The 19,684-nt window shown below is 36.1% G+C and overlaps 1 protein-coding gene across 6 annotated transcripts in view; it reads left to right on the forward strand.

Annotated features, from left to right (window-relative positions):
* Positions 1-19,684, forward strand: part of LOC120418906 (uncharacterized) — a 428,949-nt gene that overhangs the window by 51,540 nt on the left and 357,725 nt on the right. For 2 of the 6 annotated variants that reach the window (XM_052711268.1, XM_052711272.1), the window contains exon 2: positions 14,705-15,693. The exons of 1 other annotated variant lie outside the window; for it this stretch is intronic. In XM_052711268.1, coding sequence (XP_052567228.1) covers positions 15,580-15,693 — 114 coding nt within the window. In that variant the 5' untranslated portion in view covers positions 14,705-15,579. Of the gene's footprint in view, positions 1-14,695; positions 15,694-19,684 lie in introns of all 6 variants that reach the window. 3 more of the 6 variants (XM_052711271.1, XM_052711270.1, XM_052711269.1) reach the window with 3 other exon arrangements.

Here is a 19,684-nt window from a genome sequence, read left to right on the forward strand (position 1 = left end):
CCAACTCGCTACGACACAAGCCTGAGTTGATAAATTCAAAAAACTCATTTTTTCATAAACACTTCAACTTAAATTACAAAAATGGCTCTAGAAACTTCCCGTTTGAAGATAGAGCTTTGTGCTCTTCAGCAAAGTTGCTCAGAATGGTGTTCTCTACAACTTTTCTGAAGACACCAAAGCGCTATCTCGTCATCCCGCCAAAATAAAAATTCTGAACCACCCTAAAATTTGGACCACCCTAATGTCCACTATACCAATCAAAAAAATCTAACCGTCCACATTAACGACCCCCGGGTCTTTTGTGGTCTCTATTGCAAGTTTCTGCTCGAACCTAAGAGTCCGGAGACTTGAATGGGGAGAGCACCTAAACCTCTTTCTATTCCAAGAAACCTTCCACCCCAGTGTTTGAACTGACGACCTTTGGATTGCGAGTCCAACCGCCGCCAGCGATTCCACCGGAGCAGGCTTGGTTTGGTGTGTTGTTTGTACTTATGGCATGGAGACGACTCCTACACCTGGAATGACTTAACGGCCAAACAACAACCAAAGGCCAGGACCGACATTTTACTTCCTCATCCGATGGAAGGTTGGAGCAGATGGGAATCGAACCCAGAATCATCCGCTTACAAAGCGGACAGCGTAACCATTCGGCTAAGCCTGCTGTCCACTATACCAAAAGATGCCCCAATTGACCCTGATCATTTGTCCCGAAGACACCAAAGCTCTAAATCTTAACGTGTGTCCGCTATCAATTTTGTCACGCTAGATTTCGGTTTCGGACCACTGTGCAATGTACAGTCCGACGAAAAGTTTTTTTGTTTCTTAAAAAAACAATCCGTCTATACCTCGATATTTTAAAATATGATGATTGGAAAGCAAATGGACACGTGTAAAATGCATTTTAAAACACCTCTTTCATTCAAATGCCTAGGTTTTAAGGCTTCTAATTTATTTTTTTGTATTTTTTTTAATTTTTTGCCCCCCTCCCTTCGCCTTCCCTCGACTTTGGTCAGAGCCGAGAAACATTAACTTCCAATATTTTTTGCAACGGCCTCATTAATGATATTTTTTTTAATTTTCTAAAACACTTTTTTTATCTTTTGAAGTGTTGGGTAAGATTTTAAAATTTCGGAATAGTTTAATTGATATAAGGAGAGTATTTCACAAAATTTTCATTTTTAGCATTCGTCCATTAGTAAGCGAAATAATGTTCAAACTGTTTTCAAAGTTTCTCAAAAGTTGCTCTAACTATAAAACGGTGCCTTTTATCAAAATTTTTTGTACCTTTTTTCAGATTTTTTTGTTTTGAAAAATCACAATTAAAAAAACATAATTGGCAAAGATATTTTGCACTTTCTAGAATTTTCTGCATTTATGTCCATTTATATCAAAATTAAACAAAAATAGTGCTATTTAAAAAAAAAACAGTTTCCAGTGTAAAAAAGTAATTTTAAAAATCATCAAAAATAATTTCGGTTTGTTTCGGTGAAGTCCTCATCCATACTTACAACTTTGCCGAAGACACCATGTTGATAAAAAAATCCTTCAAAAGACACAGATTGTTTAATTTGAACTTTTTTTTTATGAGAAATGATATGGACAACTGATGATTAGCGTGGTTCACGTTTCTATGAAAAAGACAAAAGTTGTTATTTTGTCTTGCATCAACCGGAATTTCGTTCTTTTATGTCCCCAGAAGCACTCCTGAAAATTTGAGCCCATTTGGTAAGGTCTAGGAGCTCCAGTTTTAATTCAAGTCATTTCATCGATTTATAAAAAAAAAATCCTAATACAATGTAAAAAAAGATAGTTTCCCATGGAAAATATATCAAAATCCCATATAAATTTCAAATTAAAACTGGAGCTCCTAGACCTTACCAAATGGGCTCAAATTTTCAGGAGTGCTTCTGGGGACATAAAAGAACGAAATTCCGGTTGATGCAAGACAAAATAACAACTTTTGTCTTTTTCATAGAAACGTGAACCACGCTACTGATGATGCAAAATGGCTACTTTGGGCATGCGAAAGGCATCCAAAAAGTTTCAACCAGATTAAAAAAATACAAAAAATCGAATCTCAGAGAACTGCACTCCGGAACCCTCTTTTCACACCAGAGCTTCTAATCCGTGACACACAAACACGGTTTGCCTGACCTCGTTCATTTCTCGATTCTTTTTTTCGTCCGTTCCAATTTTTGGCGCGTCCTGAAAACGCCAGTTTTGAACTCGCCTACAAAGCACTAAAGTGAAAATGTTTGGAGGGAAAATATTTAGAATGGTGTTCTTTACTCCCTTCTGCAAGGTTCGTGTGTGCGCGCTTTGGCACAAAATTAAACACAAACAGACTTTGGCCTAGGCTACCGGCATATATAGTGATGCATCCGTGGAAAGGTGGCTCAAAAGTCCTTGATGGAGCTACAGAAAAGAACTTCAAACTTTGAGAGAAGTGTTGTTAAAAGCTAAATTAAGGACGAGTCAAAAAAATCATTTTTTGTGGTTAATATTGAGTGAAAGCCTAACGGAAAAAACTTGGGAATAACATTTTTTGATATTTGAAAATACTAGGCCAGTAACATTTTATGTTATTTATAACAGGATTTGTTATTCGTCGTTATGAAATTTTTGTTATTGGAATGTTATTATAATAACAGACTAAAAACAATGTTGATTATTCTTCGAACAAATCTTTGTTATTATTTTTTGTTATTTTAACAACTAATCCGATCATCCCAATAACAGTTGGAGGTATTCTTCCATAACCAAAAATGTTATTCTAAAGTTGTTTTGGCTTTCAACCAACATCAGACCAGTAACAAATTTTGTTATGATAACGTAAACGTTAACTGTTATTAAACCCTTATGCAAAAACGGATTTTTCAAGAAGATTCCATAACACTTTCTGTTATTTTAACAATATTTGTTATTGATATGGGATTAATTTTGTTATTACCGTCTGCCCGGGAAAGCCTTGATCTTTTGTAGAACATTGCAATATTTATCGATTGGACTGCTTGCTCTGCATCGAGGCACAAATACAAAAGAGAATCAGAATTGAAATGAGTATTTAGCAGCACAAAAAAAATGTGTATCACATGGATGATACGAGAAAGGATTTAAACAGCAGCACCAACAACAAACTGAAACCAGGCCAAACTGGAAATTTGCTGAAAATGAAGCAAAAAAAAAAGAGAAAAAAACCCCACCATTCTGAGCCCAAATGAAAAATGCTAATGAAGCGCATGGCGACGCCAATGGAAATCGGATTTTCTCCGGTTCTGATTCGAGTATCTTTTTTTTTGAGGCGAGGGGATAGCAGGTCACGTGATCCAAGGGTGGAAATTTATGGGGGTTGGAGTGGGGTTTATGGAATTTCTTTGTTTGGGCGGGCAGAAAAAAAATAAAGCCAACCTTATGGGATGAGCCGGTGCCCCTCACCCCCCACTAATGGCCTCGAATGTGTTGCGCGCCATAAATTGTGCAGTTTGATCGAGTTAAGAGATCATTATGGGGTGGATTTTTCGATAATTTAATGAATGGTGCGGATTGAGAATGTGTTCATTATATTTCAATTATTTATATTAAAACTCGTTGAAATTGAGAACTTTATTTGTTTTTAAAGTACAAATAACAAAAGTTTTATTAAAGCCATTAAAAAATGATGTGCACTCGTCGTCATATCCGTTGAAAAAAATCATAACTCTTTCTGCGTGACAACGGTCCAATATCCATTCTCAGCCGAGTCGGAAATGGCACCAGCAGAGAAAAGCGCGGGTAAAAATATATATGTCTAGCATGAATCAGCAGCAGCAGCAAAGTGAAAAAGCAAATTTTCCAACACTGCCACTGCGTTGCATATTTGTCATCCCGTTTCTCGAGAACTCGAACGGAGACTTCGTCAGGTACTTCAAGAGGATCTGGGTATGAGGTCTTAATTTTAACTTTTGTGTTCTTGTAGACTTTAATTTTTCAAATTAGAGGTATTTTAAAAAATGTATTTATCTCAATATTTAAAAAAAGTCATTTGTTTAGAATCTCTTCAAATAAAATTCCATGGTAGCTTTCATTTGAAAAAAATCTTAAACAAATAATAATAGGGTTGCTTGTAGAGCGTCCAATTTCCCGGGGTTACAAATTTCCCGGGAAACGGGAAATTTTCAGCCAATTTCCCGGGAAATCCCGAGAATTCCCGGGAAATGTTAAATTTATGGAACATTGTTATGATCTTGGTTTTAATTATTATTATGCAACAAAATTGTATAGGACATCAACGTTAATGGTTTAAATAAAAGTGAAGATCAATTAACAGCTTGACGGCATGTAAAAAATCATTCAGCTACAAGAAAATGTATTTTGGTATTTTTTGATGAGAAATTTTAAACTTGCCTCTGTGACCAGTTTATTGAAATGAGAAAAAAAAACATGCAGAAATTATGTTTTTCATGACAAATACTGGTTTCAGCTCTTGAACAAATGGTAAAGCTTTTAAGTGTTGGTTTTACTCCAAACAACCCAATGTTTTCAAATATTTGGAGCAAGCTTTGAATATATTTTTGCATTTTGTAGAACAAACAATAGAAAGTAATTTTTCAATGATTTTTTCTGTACTATTATGCAACATGATACAAATTATACGATAAGTTAACATCATTCCACAAAAAGTCTTCTATTTTTTCACATTTAACCCTCTAACCAATGCTACATAATTCTTTTATTTCAAATTGTAATTTCTTTTGTACTAAGTATTCAACCAATTGAATTAATTCATTTTCCACAAATTCGATTTTCATCTCATTTGATTATGGTAAACAAAAACGTAAAAAAATATCAATTTTAATTTGGAGGTAAGGAGTTAATATTGTTTTGATAAAATAACATCAATCCGGGAATTCCCGGGAATTTTTTTCCCGGGACGGGAAATTGGACGCTCTAGTTGCTTGTCATTTGTTTGTGAAATCATTGCAATCTATCTAATTTCATCAAAACAGACGTTTCCACATAAATTTAGAGACATTTATACTACCCATAATTGAAAATTCGGCTATTATGCCAAATCAAGTATTTCGAGAAAAACGCGTTTTAGTGTTTGTCACAAAATCTCCGTCAAGGCAATTTTCCATAAGAGTGGCATATTAGCCGTTTGGTTTTTCGCATCGGCGGCCAAGTCTAAGCACTATTTCAGTGAAAATCAAGTTTCAGAAGATGCGTTGGAACATCCTCTACCACCAGGTGCTAATATCTCGTGTTTGCCAAAAGTGGATATTAGCCGTTTTTTCAATGGTGGGCAGTATAATAAAAATGTAAGAATATTTACTACTCAAAAAAATTTAACGCTTTCAAAAACTACACTGTTTTCGATTTTATAACTATCTACGCAATCAAACAATTTAATGAAGAGCTTTTTTTATTTTTTTATTTGTTGATTAGGCTCAATTTTTGTGGGGACCTTCCTTATGACCAAAGAAGCTATTTCGTGTCATTGGTTCACCCATACAATTTTGGCAGCTGGCCATACAAAAATGGTACGTAAATATTCAAACAGCTGTAACTTTTGAGTGAATTTTCTGATAAATTCGGCAAAGTTGTAGGAATTGTTGAGAACTATTGAGAAAAACTAGATACACGAAAAAAAATTGCCGATTTTTTAACTTTTTTCCCAAAACCCAGTTTCCCAAAATACGTATTTTTTTTTATTTTCAACACTTCATTTTCTAATGTCGATATCTCAGCAACGTATGGTCCGATTTTCAATGTTAATTTGAGCAATTCTCGCTGAAACCGTCCCACTAGATGCACATGTTCTCAAATCGTTACGGCAATGTTCTCATTCGATTCGGCGCACCAAAAAACCATAAAAACTACCTTCGAACCAATGAAAATGTCAGCCGTTAGCCACCTGTAAATAAAAACATGTTTTGAACAATGGATTTTTTCGAAAAAATGCCCTAATTTGAAGAAATGATATCTCCCGAATACATTACCAAACATCAACAACTTATATATCGTTGGAAAGATAATCGCGAGGGCTTTCTATCGCACTTTGATAAACATTTGAAAAATTATTTTTTCAAGGGTAATTTTTAGGGTTTTTGGGAAACTTACTCTTAATTTTGAATTTTGACCGTGTTCGCAACCACTTATCATTACGCAGCCATTTTCATTCGAAAGATTGGACGATTTTGCATAAAATCAACTTGAGAAAAGTAGTGTAATGAAATAGTTTTCGTATAGTTATTAGCGGATGAAGAAAATTGGTAAAATTTCAGTTAAAAATAACCAAAGCTCAGACTTCAGAAATGAGCCTTATTTACAGGCAAAACAAAGCAGGATTGTATTTGAGCTGAATGTACAGTCATTGGAGGCAAATCTGTACATATAGGATGAATAGGGACAGCTATTTGAACTATGCTTTCACTCGTTCGATCATATTTTTAATTTGTTTATGTAAAAGCATACATAAACAAACAAGTTTCTAAATTTGAAGCTTTTAGGTACTCTAAAAACTAATGTCCTTACTTAGACTGTAGTCTCGATTCGCCACATTTCACTGAAGTAATATTTTATGTACAGAATTTGTTTCAGGAAGGTCTGCTTTATTTGTATAACCTCAATCATGCACATAAAAGTGCAAAGTTGAAATCAATATTTTTTGATCAAGTTAAAATTTGGTGGGGCTGTTGATACCATCAAAACAAGCAAGAAACTCGGTTTTCGTCCAAATCGAACTACGCCCTTTTATTTGAAACCACCCCAAAGTTTCGCTTTTCATCCTATATGTACAGATTTGCCTCCAATGACTGTACATTCAGCTCAAATACAATCCTGCTTTGTTTTGCCTGTAAATAAGGCTCATTTCTGAAGTCTGAGCTTTGGTTATTTTTAACTGAAATTTTACCAATTTTCTTCATCCGCTAATAACTATACGAAAACTATTTCATTACACTACTTTTCTCAAGTTGATTTTATGCAAAATCGTCCAATCTTTCGAATGAAAATGGCTGCGTAATGATAAGTGGTTGCGAACACGGTCAAAATTCAAAATTAAGAGTAAGTTTCCCAAAAACCCTAAAAATTACCCTTGAAAAAATAATTTTTCAAATGTTTATCAAAGTGCGATAGAAAGCCCTCGCGATTATCTTTCCAACGATATATAAGTTGTTGATGTTTGGTAATGTATTTCGGGAGATATCATTTCTTCAAATTAGGGCATTTTTTCGAAAAAATCCATTGTTCAAAACATGTTTTTATTTACAGGTGGCTAACGGCTGACATTTTCATTGGTTCGAAGGTAGTTTTTATGGTTTTTTGGTGCGCCGAATCGAATGAGAACATTGCCGTAACGATTTGAGAACATGTGCATCTAGTGGGACGGTTTCAGCGAGAATTGCTCATTTATGAAACATTCGTGAAATTTTCCGATGAACAACAATATTTAAAAAAAAAAACTTGAGTCAAGGCTAATATTTCGAAGGGTCATAAATTCAATATGAAATAATAAAAATTATATTTTTTCCAAAAATCACTATTTTTAAAAAAATCATAACTTGGCGGAGATTTTTTGACCATACTTCTCTATGGCTCAAAAGTTGCGGGAGTTGGTACCCTATAACATATCAAAAAATCTTGAAATCGTAAAATAAGTATTTTGGGAAATTGAGTTTCTAAGAAAAAAAAAGTTGATAAAAAAATCGGAAATTTTTTTTCCGTGTGCCTATTTTTTCCTCAATAGTCCTCAACAATACCTACAACTTTGCCGATACACCAAATTGATCAGAAAATTCACTCAAAAGTTACAGCTGTTTGAATATGTACGTGCCATTTTTGTATGGACAGCTGCCAAAATTTTATGGAGACTTGTATGGGTGAACCAATGACACAAAAAAGCTTCTTTGGTCATAGGAAAGGCCCCCACAAAGTTTGAGCCAAATAAAAAAATACAAATAAAATCCATTTCCGGTTTTGGTAGAAAAATGCCCTGAAGAGAAATGTGGGGAGCTTCGCTATGACCAAAGCAGGCATTTTACATCTTTTTTCCGAATACAAAAATCAAAATCCTGTATCTCGGGAAAAGATTTACAAAAGTTGTAGGTGATCTTGAGGACAATAAAAAAAAAATTAGTTATACTCTAAAAGATACAATTATTCAACATATTTTTTTCTTACCCGTAAAATTCCTACAAAATGCCTTATTTTTTTAATTTTTAAATGCTGGGATGGACTTAAAAAAAGACCTAACGAAGCTTATGAAAAACATGGAGAATGTTATAAATTTTGAAAAAAAAAGAAAATATTATTTTACACAAATAAAAATACGGTTTAAAATAAAATCTCCAAATCATTTTATAAGGTGTATGTTACAAACACTATTTTATTTATGAAGGCATTTCACTTTTTCTGTGTATTTTGGTCTTTCAAAATCGGATATAAAGATGCTTTGCAAAAAAAACAATGTGATTCATATTTTAAAATTTAAAATAAAAAAATGAGTTAAAAATATGTTTAATAAAAAAATTTAGCCAAACATTTAAAAAGCAGCAAAATCTGGTTTTTGTTCCTTTTAAAATGTTCAGCTTGGTTTTGAAACTTCCCAGATGTTGTTTTACCCGATTAAAAAAATAAAATATTTTTTTTACCTGAAATTTACATTTCATCGACTAAAACTTTTCAATTGCAATTTTTTGATTTACTTTTAGAATAAATTCTTGATTTTGTTTGGAATATGTGGTCCCTAGAACATCGAAAAAATAAAAAAATAAACTTATTGGGGAATTTCACTTTGTGTTGATTAAAAAAAGGAAAAAAAGAAGATACTTTTGTATAGCATCTTAGTATTTCTGAACTGTCCTCTGGCCATTGCAAAGAAATTTCAAGTTGTTGTCCCCACCCCCTTCAAAATTTCCCTTAAAATCTGCAAAAAAAAAATCATTGACAAAAAAACTACATATTTATTGACAAACTAAATTGATTTAATATTTTAAGAAAACATTGCATCATGCGTATTTATGTATTTTAAAATCAAAGTTAGAAATCAAATTTGTAATTTTGGGATCACAGACAAAAAAGCTATCGAAAAAAACATTTCATAAATTCATGGATATTTTGTCAATTTTTGAAAGTAGTAAATTTGGTGATTCTTTTCGTCTTAAATTTTTTAAATAACATTTGATATTTAAAAAAATTCTCCTAAATTTCTGTCAAAAAAATGATTTACCACTCAACTGAACTATTTTTAACTATTATTACCATTTTAGTAACTTTTAATTTCTCGGGATACCGAGAATTCTGAGAGTTACATGCGCAACAATTTTGCATTGTCTAAACTTCAAATATAAATTCAATTCCAAAAAAAGATCACTCACCTTTAACTTTTTTCACTCAGGACAAATATTACTTAGCACAGCTTCTTCTTTTCTTTTCTCAATTTCGTCTCGTTTGTCACCAAAGTCGTGCGAGGATTTTTCCACGATCTTGCAATCTCACACTGCCGCCCTCCCCCCCCTCAAACACGCCAACCACCCATAACTTTTTCCCTAGAATTTTCCGCGATTTTCTTTCCTTTTCTTGTGCTCCACCACCCACACACTTGTTCGCGGGAATTTTATTGCTATGGAAATTGAACGAGCACAGAATTCCACACGTAGAAAATTTGCATTTCTGGTCACGGTCACGGAGGAAAATGCTCTCCCTCCGCACACTCTCTCCCTCTCTCTTTCTCACTTGCGCGGCATGACATGGGTGAGATGATAAAGATGTTCGTGAGTCGATGAAATGTTTGACCCTTTTTTTTGTTGGTTCGCTTTCTTCTAAAAGTAACGAGCGCGGGAGAGATAATGAAAGTCGTGTTCTACATGGTGGACGTGTAACTTTACTGGAATCGGGTTGTTTTGAGTCGGAAAAATGTAAATTTTGAGGTATCGTAAAAATAGTTATTTTTTCATAAAGAACAAATCCCTTGTTGAATCTTATTTCTATATCAAAAGGCTAGGCACGTTAACTTTCTCTGATTTTCCGATCTTTCCCTTCACGATATCACGTTTTCGGATTTGTTTTTCTTACGATGACGATAGCAAAAACACTCTCCCTAGCGAGGTTTATTTGCAAAAGCCACACGTGTATGGTGTAATTTCCGCTTTTTCTGATTTGATTCAGTTTGGCTTATTCTTGAATACTCTCATTGTTGCTACAAGGCTACAAGTTTGTGAAGATTTTGTCCTGACTCTTTGGTTTTGTATGATTTATTTGATTTTGATTTCATGTAACTATAAGAGACAAAAACCTAAAAATATTGATAAATTTTCAATATTCAAACAACCAAAATTTCAACTTTCCAAAATTCAACAATTTCTTTTGCTTTGAGCTTTTTTTGATTTTATTTTTGGGGGGCTTTTTTGCAACCAAAGTATCAATTATAAAATTACAGGTATTACAAAATTACAGCTGTCAATACAAAAAAATATTATGTCAATATTCCAGAAAAGGATCAAACAATTTAAATTAAAAATCGAAAAGTTACCTTATTTGTTAAAAATTGATCAAATTTAAAGCTCACCTTAAAGTTTTGAAATGAATTGAGTTGCTGAGACAATGTCACAGATAGAATAATCAATCAGAAGAATATGGCGTTTGAGAGTCTTCTATCCTAATTTCAACTACACTGAAAATAAGTTGGAAATTTTGTTGATTGAATATTACCTGTTTTTAAGTAGTTTGACCTAAAAAATGTGTGAAAATGTAAAATTGATTGAAATTGATTGATGAATTTTTTTAAAGTTCCTGGTGTAAAATTACACATTTTTCTGACACCATTCTCAGATTTTTTTAATCACTATTTTCTGTTTCTGTTTCTGTGTAACTACATCTTTACAACTCTTGGTCTGATTTATAAGTTAGAATGGTACAAATTGTATTTAAAGTTTTGTCTCTCGCTCCGGTCGAGGTCGAGGGGGATGCAAAAATAATAAAAAAAAACTTAGTTTCGAATTTCAAGCCTTACCATCAGTATGCTTCCAACAACAGTATTTTTATCATTAACTTTTGCGTGTGTGGTCACAAAATTCAAATTTTGAAAAAAAGATTTATCAGTCTTTATTTAATTTGAAATACATTAAAAATCATGACACAATTTGTTTTGACCAGTTCAGAATCGAATTTACAAGTTTTTTTTACAATTAAATTGAAAAATTCATGGCGTAATATTTATTAATCCCCTAATTAGGCCGTTGCAAATATTTTTAAAAGTTTGTGTCCCACCCTTCAAAATTGGTCTGAAAAATCGGGGGGCAAAAAAAATATTTTTCTAAAAAACTTAAAAAATTTCCATGAAAATAGAAGTCTAATCAACTGAAAACATTCTAAAATACATTTTCTGCATTGATAATCATATTTAGCATGTAAGGGCTTGTTTAAAAATGTTTTGATTTTTTATGAAATTGCAATGTACAGCACCGCCAAAAAAATATTTTTCGCAGAAAATAAAATTTTCGTCAGAGCTTAGATATTTTGGAAACTAATGATGGCAAAACAACTGGACAGGTGTATTAAGCATTTTAAAACACTTTTTTCATCAAAATGTTGAAACTTTGGATCGTAATTTAAATTTTAATACTTTTTTATTTTTTTGCCCCCCAACCCCCCCCCCCCCCTCGACTTTGTTCAAAGTCGAGGGACCTAAACTTCAAAAAAAATTTGCAGCGGCCTTATTTAGAAAAAAATTAGGGAGAGGAACAAAATCTTGAAATAAAATCTTCACGAAAAAAAAAACAGTTTTTGAAACTAAAATTTAAATTCCATAAACTTGCTGTTACGTGGGATATTTTCTGGTATTTTCAATATTATTATTTTTAGTTCAAATAAGTCAATTAAGAATGACTCTTAAAATCTTAGTTTGGACCTTTTCAATCGTTAGGCTTGATATAAAAAAAAATAATTATTTTTATTGAAAATTTCACAAAATTCTTATTTTTAAACATTGAAAATCAACCCAATAGTTACATTGAAATAACTCAATTGCACCCAGTTTTTTTTAATTCTACAGTTAAAAATTTAAAAATGAAAAAAATAATAGCAAAAATTATTAATTTTTAAGACCAAACAATTTAAAAAATCCAAAATCCTAAAATAAAGTAAAAACAATAATTTGAAAAAATTCAATTCAATTCAATTCGGTTTTATTTGTGAATAATCAAGTTACAATGAGTTCATTTAGGTACATAACAGAGTTTTGGTGTTCCTTTCAGCTGTGTTTTACATCGTATTTCAATCGAAAAATTATTACTTATAACTATGGAATAGACAAGAGTAAGAAAAAGTTTTCAAAAAACTTACAGAAAGTGCAATGGAAAAAGGATAGATAGAGAGGAAGCTTAAAACTAGATCACAGACAAAAAAAATCAATTATAGATGTGCTTGATCATCAGCTCCCCGAGGGCCAGAAATTGCTCCGCCTTGTTACGGCAGGTCCGAAACCGCGTCATCATCTCCCCCGCGAGAGCAAAGAACTCCGGCAGGGTAAAGAGATCTTCCCCGGTGACTCCTTGCTGGGCCGCATCGCCGCTACCGGCAGCGACCACGCTGGCAAACGAACGCCCCCATCCAGGAGGGATCGCTGGGTTGTCCGCTGGAACCGTACGCTGGCCAGCTGCAGGAATGGCTGCGCTCGTATTTCGCTGAGGAGAGTGGGACGCTGCTGCTTTCTTCTTCCTCTTTTCCTGCTCCTCGAGGTAGGCCTTGCGCGCGACGCATCCGCGGTAATTGCCGGTATGGTTGCCGTCACAGTTCGCGCACTTTACGCGCGGCTTAGTTTGTTCTGCGTTTTCCCCCAAGTCCGCCTTTCGTGGCAGTGCGCACGCCTCCGAGAGGTGTGACTCACCGCACTTCACGCAGCGGGGTCGGAGGTTGCAGTTCCGCGAGCCGTGGCCGAATTTCTGGCAACGGTGGCATTGCGCTACGTCCATTGGGTTCTTGGTGTAAAACCGCCAGTTTACCCAAAAACCGTCCAACGTCTTAGTCCGCCGCAGATCTTGGATCTTGACGGTGCCGCGGTCGAAGTACAACAGGTACAGGGTATGCGTACCCGTGACTGTTGTCTTTCGCGAGAGCACTTTTATCTCCCGTGGCTTTATTCCGGCGTTCGAGAGGTGTCGCTTCAGGTCGGCGATCGGACGGTCTTGGTAACCCTGCAAGACGACCTTAACAGGGGGCTTCTCTGGGTCGTATGTGTAGAAGTTGAAGTTGCTACGCTTCAGTTCTTCAAGCACCAGGTCGAAATCTTTTCTGTTCAGTGTGATCACTTGCACTGTCGACTTACCGATTTTCAGACAATATCCGAGGCCTTCCAGCAACTCGTCAACATCGTCCGCCAACGTGTCCAAAACAAAAATTGGAGGTGGTCTTCGTTCCGTTGGAGAATTGTTCTTTTTTGACGTCGGCACTTTTTTCCGTGCACGATCATCATCGTCGTCGTCGTCGTCGGTAGTGCTGCTACCGTCGGTGTTGTTGTTGTTGTTTTCTTCGTCGTCGCTCAGCATCTGGAACTCGTTCCTGATGGGAATGTTGGCGGATGTCGATGTGCCACTGGTCGTGGCACCGGAAGTACCTGAACGGGTTCGCACTGGTGATCTTGGAACATATCCGGGATGTAGTAACTTTTTGTCGATTCCTTCTGCGCTCACTCTCCCCTGCGCGATGGCGGTCGACACGGCGTTGGTTTGTTTACCTTTTTGCACACGGCCGGTAGACGAACTTCGCGGGTTTTTCGAGGCCGCACTCGAACTGCCACGGCCACGGCCGGCCCTTGGCATGCTGCTGGAGCAAACTCGCGGCTAATCACGGTAAACTACGGCGAAAAAAATCGAAAAAACTATGGAGCACTGAGCACTTGACTGCTGCTTGCTCTCGTGCGTACACGGAGGTGTATTTGAAAAAATATAATTTTTCAATTCTTGAATAATTTAATACTCAAATTTTGAAATAAAAAAGTCTATGAATACTGCTAGAACGCTCAACCAAACCACAAAAAATTCTAGATTTCAAAAAATGCTAGAACTCATACATTCTAGACAAATCATAGACTTCAAAAACTAAAAACTCTAAAATTCTAAAACTCAGGAATTCAAACATATACATTGAAAATGCAATAATGAAAGTCTTCTGATTTTTTAAATACTCGTACTCGATTATTCGAAACCCTGATTTTCTGAAGATTTGATGATTCCAAATTCAATCATTTCTGGTTTCTGTAGAGACTTCGGACAATCCAACCTTAAAAAAAGTTCCAACAACATTGGCAACCCGCTCAATTTTTTTAAAGTTCAATTTTTCGAATATTTACACAGCAAAATTTGTTGTAATAAGAGCATGTAAAGCAGTTTAAATTCAAAAAGATGTCAATCGAATGTTAAAAAAAATACCATGAAGCCTCTGTGAAATTCACGAATAATATTAAACTTAATTACATCGCATGATTCCACCGACTAATTGAACGCAAAAGTGCAGTTTAATTTAATGCATTCATCCGAGATACGATCTGTCAACTGCACCCACACACACCCGATCAAACACAATTGCAAATAAGTAATTTGCACCATAATTATACCCGCGGACGACCAACCCGACCCGAGCAAACCACGCGCACCGATCGGAACCCGATTAAAAAGCGAACAAAAGAAACACGAAACAAAACAAGATTCTTTTTTTCCAGCAGCAGCAGCAGCAGCAGCCAAAAACATCTGTCGTGCGTTTTTGCACGCGTGTGTGTGCGTTTTTCCCCCGTTGGCGAGTCGTCATCGTGTACGTGTGTGTGTAGTTTTATTGTTCCTTTTGTTTGCTCCGGCTGCAAACACTGGAAGTTGTTGTGTAAAAATAAGTGAATGTAAATTAATGTTCGTGAGCGAGTGTGTCACCGGGAAAGAGAAAATAAATTAAAAAAATATTAATCGATGTTACTCGCGGCTGTTTGGTGATAATAAAAATATCGAAATAATAGCCCGGGTATTACCAACACGAATGCACACATAAATATTGGTTTTGAGTGGTACGGGTGCGGAGTTGCCGATTGTTGTTTGGCTGTGAGGGATTTGTGTAAATTTAAAGGAGGAGGAAAAATATAAATATACGTGAATAAAAAATAAAAATATGTATCATAACGTGGTGCATTCACGTTGAAAGTATAACAAAGAAGAAAAAGTGTAAGTGTTAAAAATTGTGAAGAGTCGTGACAGCTGCCGTTGGATAAAACAAGCGTCCAACGTGTTTTACACGGTGTTTCCCGCCCAAAATATCAATGAAAATGAGCGAATAAATTGCGCCAATGTGTGTTTGTTGAAGCAGTGTTGCCAGATGTCACCAGTTGCGCGCCGTGACATCTGAAGGGGTCGTTCGCGAATCACGTGACGAAGCTTTCAAGAGGTGCTCAAAAGTGTTTGGTGTTTGGGCAAACCGGGCCGCAGAAAAGCATCCAAGGTGGCCTCGTCGAAGGGATCACGGGTCGGCGCCTCGTCGGAGGGTCGCTTGGCCACCGGCACGACGAGTGAAACGGGCGCCACCAGCCTGAGCAACTCCCGGCAGGGTTCCGTCGATGGGTTGATGCAGCGATGCGGTCTCTGTTCGATCATCTCGAGCCTGCTGCGGCGGGCCATGTGCGTCGGATCGCGCCGTGGTAGCGGCGAGTCCTACTACCAGGAACTGGCCGAAACTAATGTGAGTATTTGGAATTGCATGGAATATTGAATTCAAGTCTACCCCCCAGAAATCGCATTGAACCGAACCGGTTTTTACTCGGAAGAGACCATCATCATCCTTCGGCGGCGACTTGGCGAGGGCCTGTCTTTCCCCTCCCGAGTTCCTCGTTGCCATCACTTTAGTTCTAAACTTTGGTGTTTGTTTTGCTTTATCGGACGTTATGCATATTTACACTTGGCAAACAAATAATGGCCGCTTGCTGCTGGTTGAAGAAGGGTGGTGGAGTAGAAAATATTGGGGGTTTTAGCAAGAATTGAGAGAGTTTGGGATGAGGTCCTCTGGAAAGAAGCTTTGAGAGTATCCCTTGAATGCCTTGAAATTTTCAAATCAATATTTATTTGGGTTGTATTTTTTCGAAGGTTTCATTATTTGATTTCACGTTAAAAAAGCAAGTCTTGAATAATGATCACTCACTAAATGGTCACCTAAATCATCTGCGCGAAACTAATCTTGAGCGAATAGGATCCCGAGCAGACGGAAATAATGTGAGAATAACTTTTTTTTATATTTGAAAATACTAGGCCAATAACATTTTATGTTATTTATAACAAGTTTTGTTATTCACCGTTATGCTTTTTTTTGTTGTTGGATTGTTATTGTAATAACAGACTAATAACATTTTGAGTTATTCTTCGAACAAATCTTCCCGGGCAGACGGTAATAAGAACATTCATGCCATTTCAATAACAAATACTGTTTAAATAACACTTCTTGCCCCTATTTTGTGGATATTGCTCCTAGCATACGACCTTCTTTGTGCCTATTTTCGGCCTACCTTCTGATTGGTTGAAATCTCGAAGCACGTGGCGAACTTTTCAGCCCCAGCTCGTACAGTTCAGCCCCAAAAAGTACGGTCACCAAACAGGCTAAATCGTTGTGCGGTTTCAAGCCTCAAATCATCATTAGAATGATTGATTTATCCAGTATCAGTTAAATTACGTGCATAAATTGATTGAGCATAATTTATTTCATTAATTTATGAGCTTTAAACATAATTAAATATTTGTTGCGCAACCAATTACGCGAGTAAGGACTTTGAGATGTGAAAGGCGCGCACACACTTTCACAGTTTGTAGAAGTGTCAAATGGACTGTAAACTCGAACAGACGGTAATAACTAAATTCATGCCATTTCAAAAACAAATACTGTTAAAATAACAGACAGTGTTATGGAATATTCTTGCAAAATCCGTTTTTGCATAAGAGTTTAATAACAGTTTATGTTATCACAACCAAATTTGTTTTTGGTCTGATATTGATTGAAAGCCAAAACAACTTTGGAACAACATTTTTTGTTATGGAAGAATACCTCCAACTGTTATTGGGATGATCGGATTAGTTGTTAAAATAACAAAAAATAATAACAAAGCTTTGTTCGATGCATTGCTTAAAGTGTTATTAGTCTGTTATTACAATAACAATAACAAAAAAAATCATAACGGCGAATAACAATTCTTGTTATAAATAACATAAAATGATATTGGCCTAGTATTTTCAAATATCAAAAAAAGTTATTCCCACGTTATTTCCGTCTGCTCGTTATTTCCGTCATCGTCTCCGAAATTAAGAGAGTAACTTTGATTGATAATATAATTGTTCGGTGTCAGTTCAGTGATTGTGTTTTAAAACGGAATAATGCTAACCGCCAATAAAAACATATTGCTGGTGGTTAGATATTCGGGGGAAGGCTCTCATGCGTGTGCCGAGCGATGAAAGCCGTGACGTTGAGTGTCAAGAAGCGGTTAGCAAAAGTGGTGAAAATTTTGAACCTAATGGCAACTAGTAATTTTCCACGAAAAAGTTGACGAGCGATATGTTAATTCCGTTTTTTCCTATTTAAAAGGAAATAGTGAATTAATTTTGCCCACCAAGCTGAAGCTAATGACAGCAAGTATCATTCCCAAGTGACAGTTTCCTGCAAATTGACTGGTGGAGTGCACAATTTCGTCAAATTAAGTTTGGTAAGCTCAATATAGGTACTAGACCCAAAATAGGGACAAATACCCTATCTTCAAATGTTATTGGATGGTCGGATTAGTTGTTAAAATAACAAAAAATAATAACAAAGATTTGTTCAAAGAATAACTTAAAATGTTATAAGTCTGTTATTACAATAACAATCCAATAACAAAAAAATCATAGCGGCGAATACAAATCTTATTATAAATAACATATTATGTTATTGGCCTGGTTTTTTCAAATATCAAAAAATGTTATTCCCAAGTTATTTCTGTTTGCTCGGGTTTTTATTCTTTTTTGTTATTTTAACAACTAATCTGATCATCCCAATAACAGTTGGAGTTATTTTTCCGTAACAAAAAATGTTATTCTCAAATTTTTTTGGCTTTCAGCCAATATCAGACCAATAACAAATTTGGTTTTGATATCATAAACTGTTATTGAACTATTACGCATACAACGATTTTGCAAGAATATTCCATAACACTTTTTGTTATTGAAATGGCATGAATTTTGTTATTACCGTCTGCCCGGGATTCCAAACCAACCATCGATTGGTTGCTCACTGCTCACATCTCACCGAATCCTTCATGTGCATTGCCTACTCCGCTTGTTGGTGACACTCACACAAATACTAAACTCACTCAGTGGCTTAGCTCTTGCAAAATCTCAGAGTTGCATACATTCGAGACTGATTTTTTTTATAATTTTATTTTTATAGTGATTTTTGTTATATATTTTCAAATGAAATTTAATTTGGTTTTTCGAAAAATATCATAACGACTCAATCCAGGCCAGGGATAAAACATGACTTGAACCCCCTTCCATCTTGTTCCTGACCCTAGCTAATGGCCGAGCGAGAGCAAACGAGGACCTAAAACTTCACCGCTCGTCGGACGACGAAGATTAGTGAATGAGGGTAAATGTAAATATAACCTTTTTTCAAACAAGAGGGAGGCAGTCCCCCTTCACCAATCCCTGCCAAACGCCAGACTAGATTACTTCATCTGTGGGACGGATGAAGTTTGGCGAGAAAGAGAGGGAAAGGTCGTAGATTACGGTGTCAAAATGAGGGATTATGATTGATTTCATGCTGTGGATACAATGTTGTAAGTTTGCTTCAATATTCCTGGTAGTTCGGAAAATCGCGTATAGTTACATAGTTGAAAGTTGCGTGGATTGAAATTTTCCAACCAGCAATGACTGGGGGTTAAATTGATGGAGTGAGCTGGGTTTCTCCGAAGTCATGGACATTAATCTTGAGGCATTGAAATCAGCTGATGAGTACGAGGAATTTTGTAATTTCGGTGGGTCAACACGGAGAAAAATTAATTCTGAATATCATGAAAAAGCGTTCATGAAAATGGGAACCATGATCAAACACTTTGTTCGTGGTCCCAAATTCATGAACGCTTGTTCAAGATTTTGGGAACTCAATTTTCTCCGTGCATGATTATAGTTCGATCTATAAAGCTTCAGTATAACTAGTAACATGCCATGACCTGAAAGTGATTTAACAGGCAGCTAGTTCAACAGCTAGTAGTTACACTCTAAACCAAGATAACGAATCAAAATACCTCAATCTTGACAGCAAAATCCATCGTTTCCATGGTGCCACACAATGTGGTTCCAGATATCCCGGTAGACATGACGACGACCACCGGTCGTAGATACCAGCGAGTTACTGGCAGCGCTATATAGAACTGTCAACCAATCAACCGCGGCTCTCGTGCTCGTCAAATCCTTGGAAAGCTTCCAATCTGAAGGCAAATCGTCCTCTGATGGTATTCAAGCATCGCGGATGACGACGATGGCATGCAAAAAGAGGGAAATCAAATCGTCGTGGCATGAAATCTGTGTGCCGGTTCGACAGGATCTTAAAAAAAGAAGTCCCGGCGATGAAATCCGATGCGATGCTTAGGGGGTCCATTGTGGTGCAGATACGGGCTAGGGGTGAAGGGATATTTTCCATCCTTGTTCTTGTAAAACGA

This window comes from Culex pipiens, chromosome 3 (genome assembly GCF_016801865.2).
Source record: "Culex pipiens pallens isolate TS chromosome 3, TS_CPP_V2, whole genome shotgun sequence".
NCBI classification, from domain to species: Eukaryota; Metazoa; Arthropoda; class Insecta; order Diptera; family Culicidae; genus Culex; species Culex pipiens.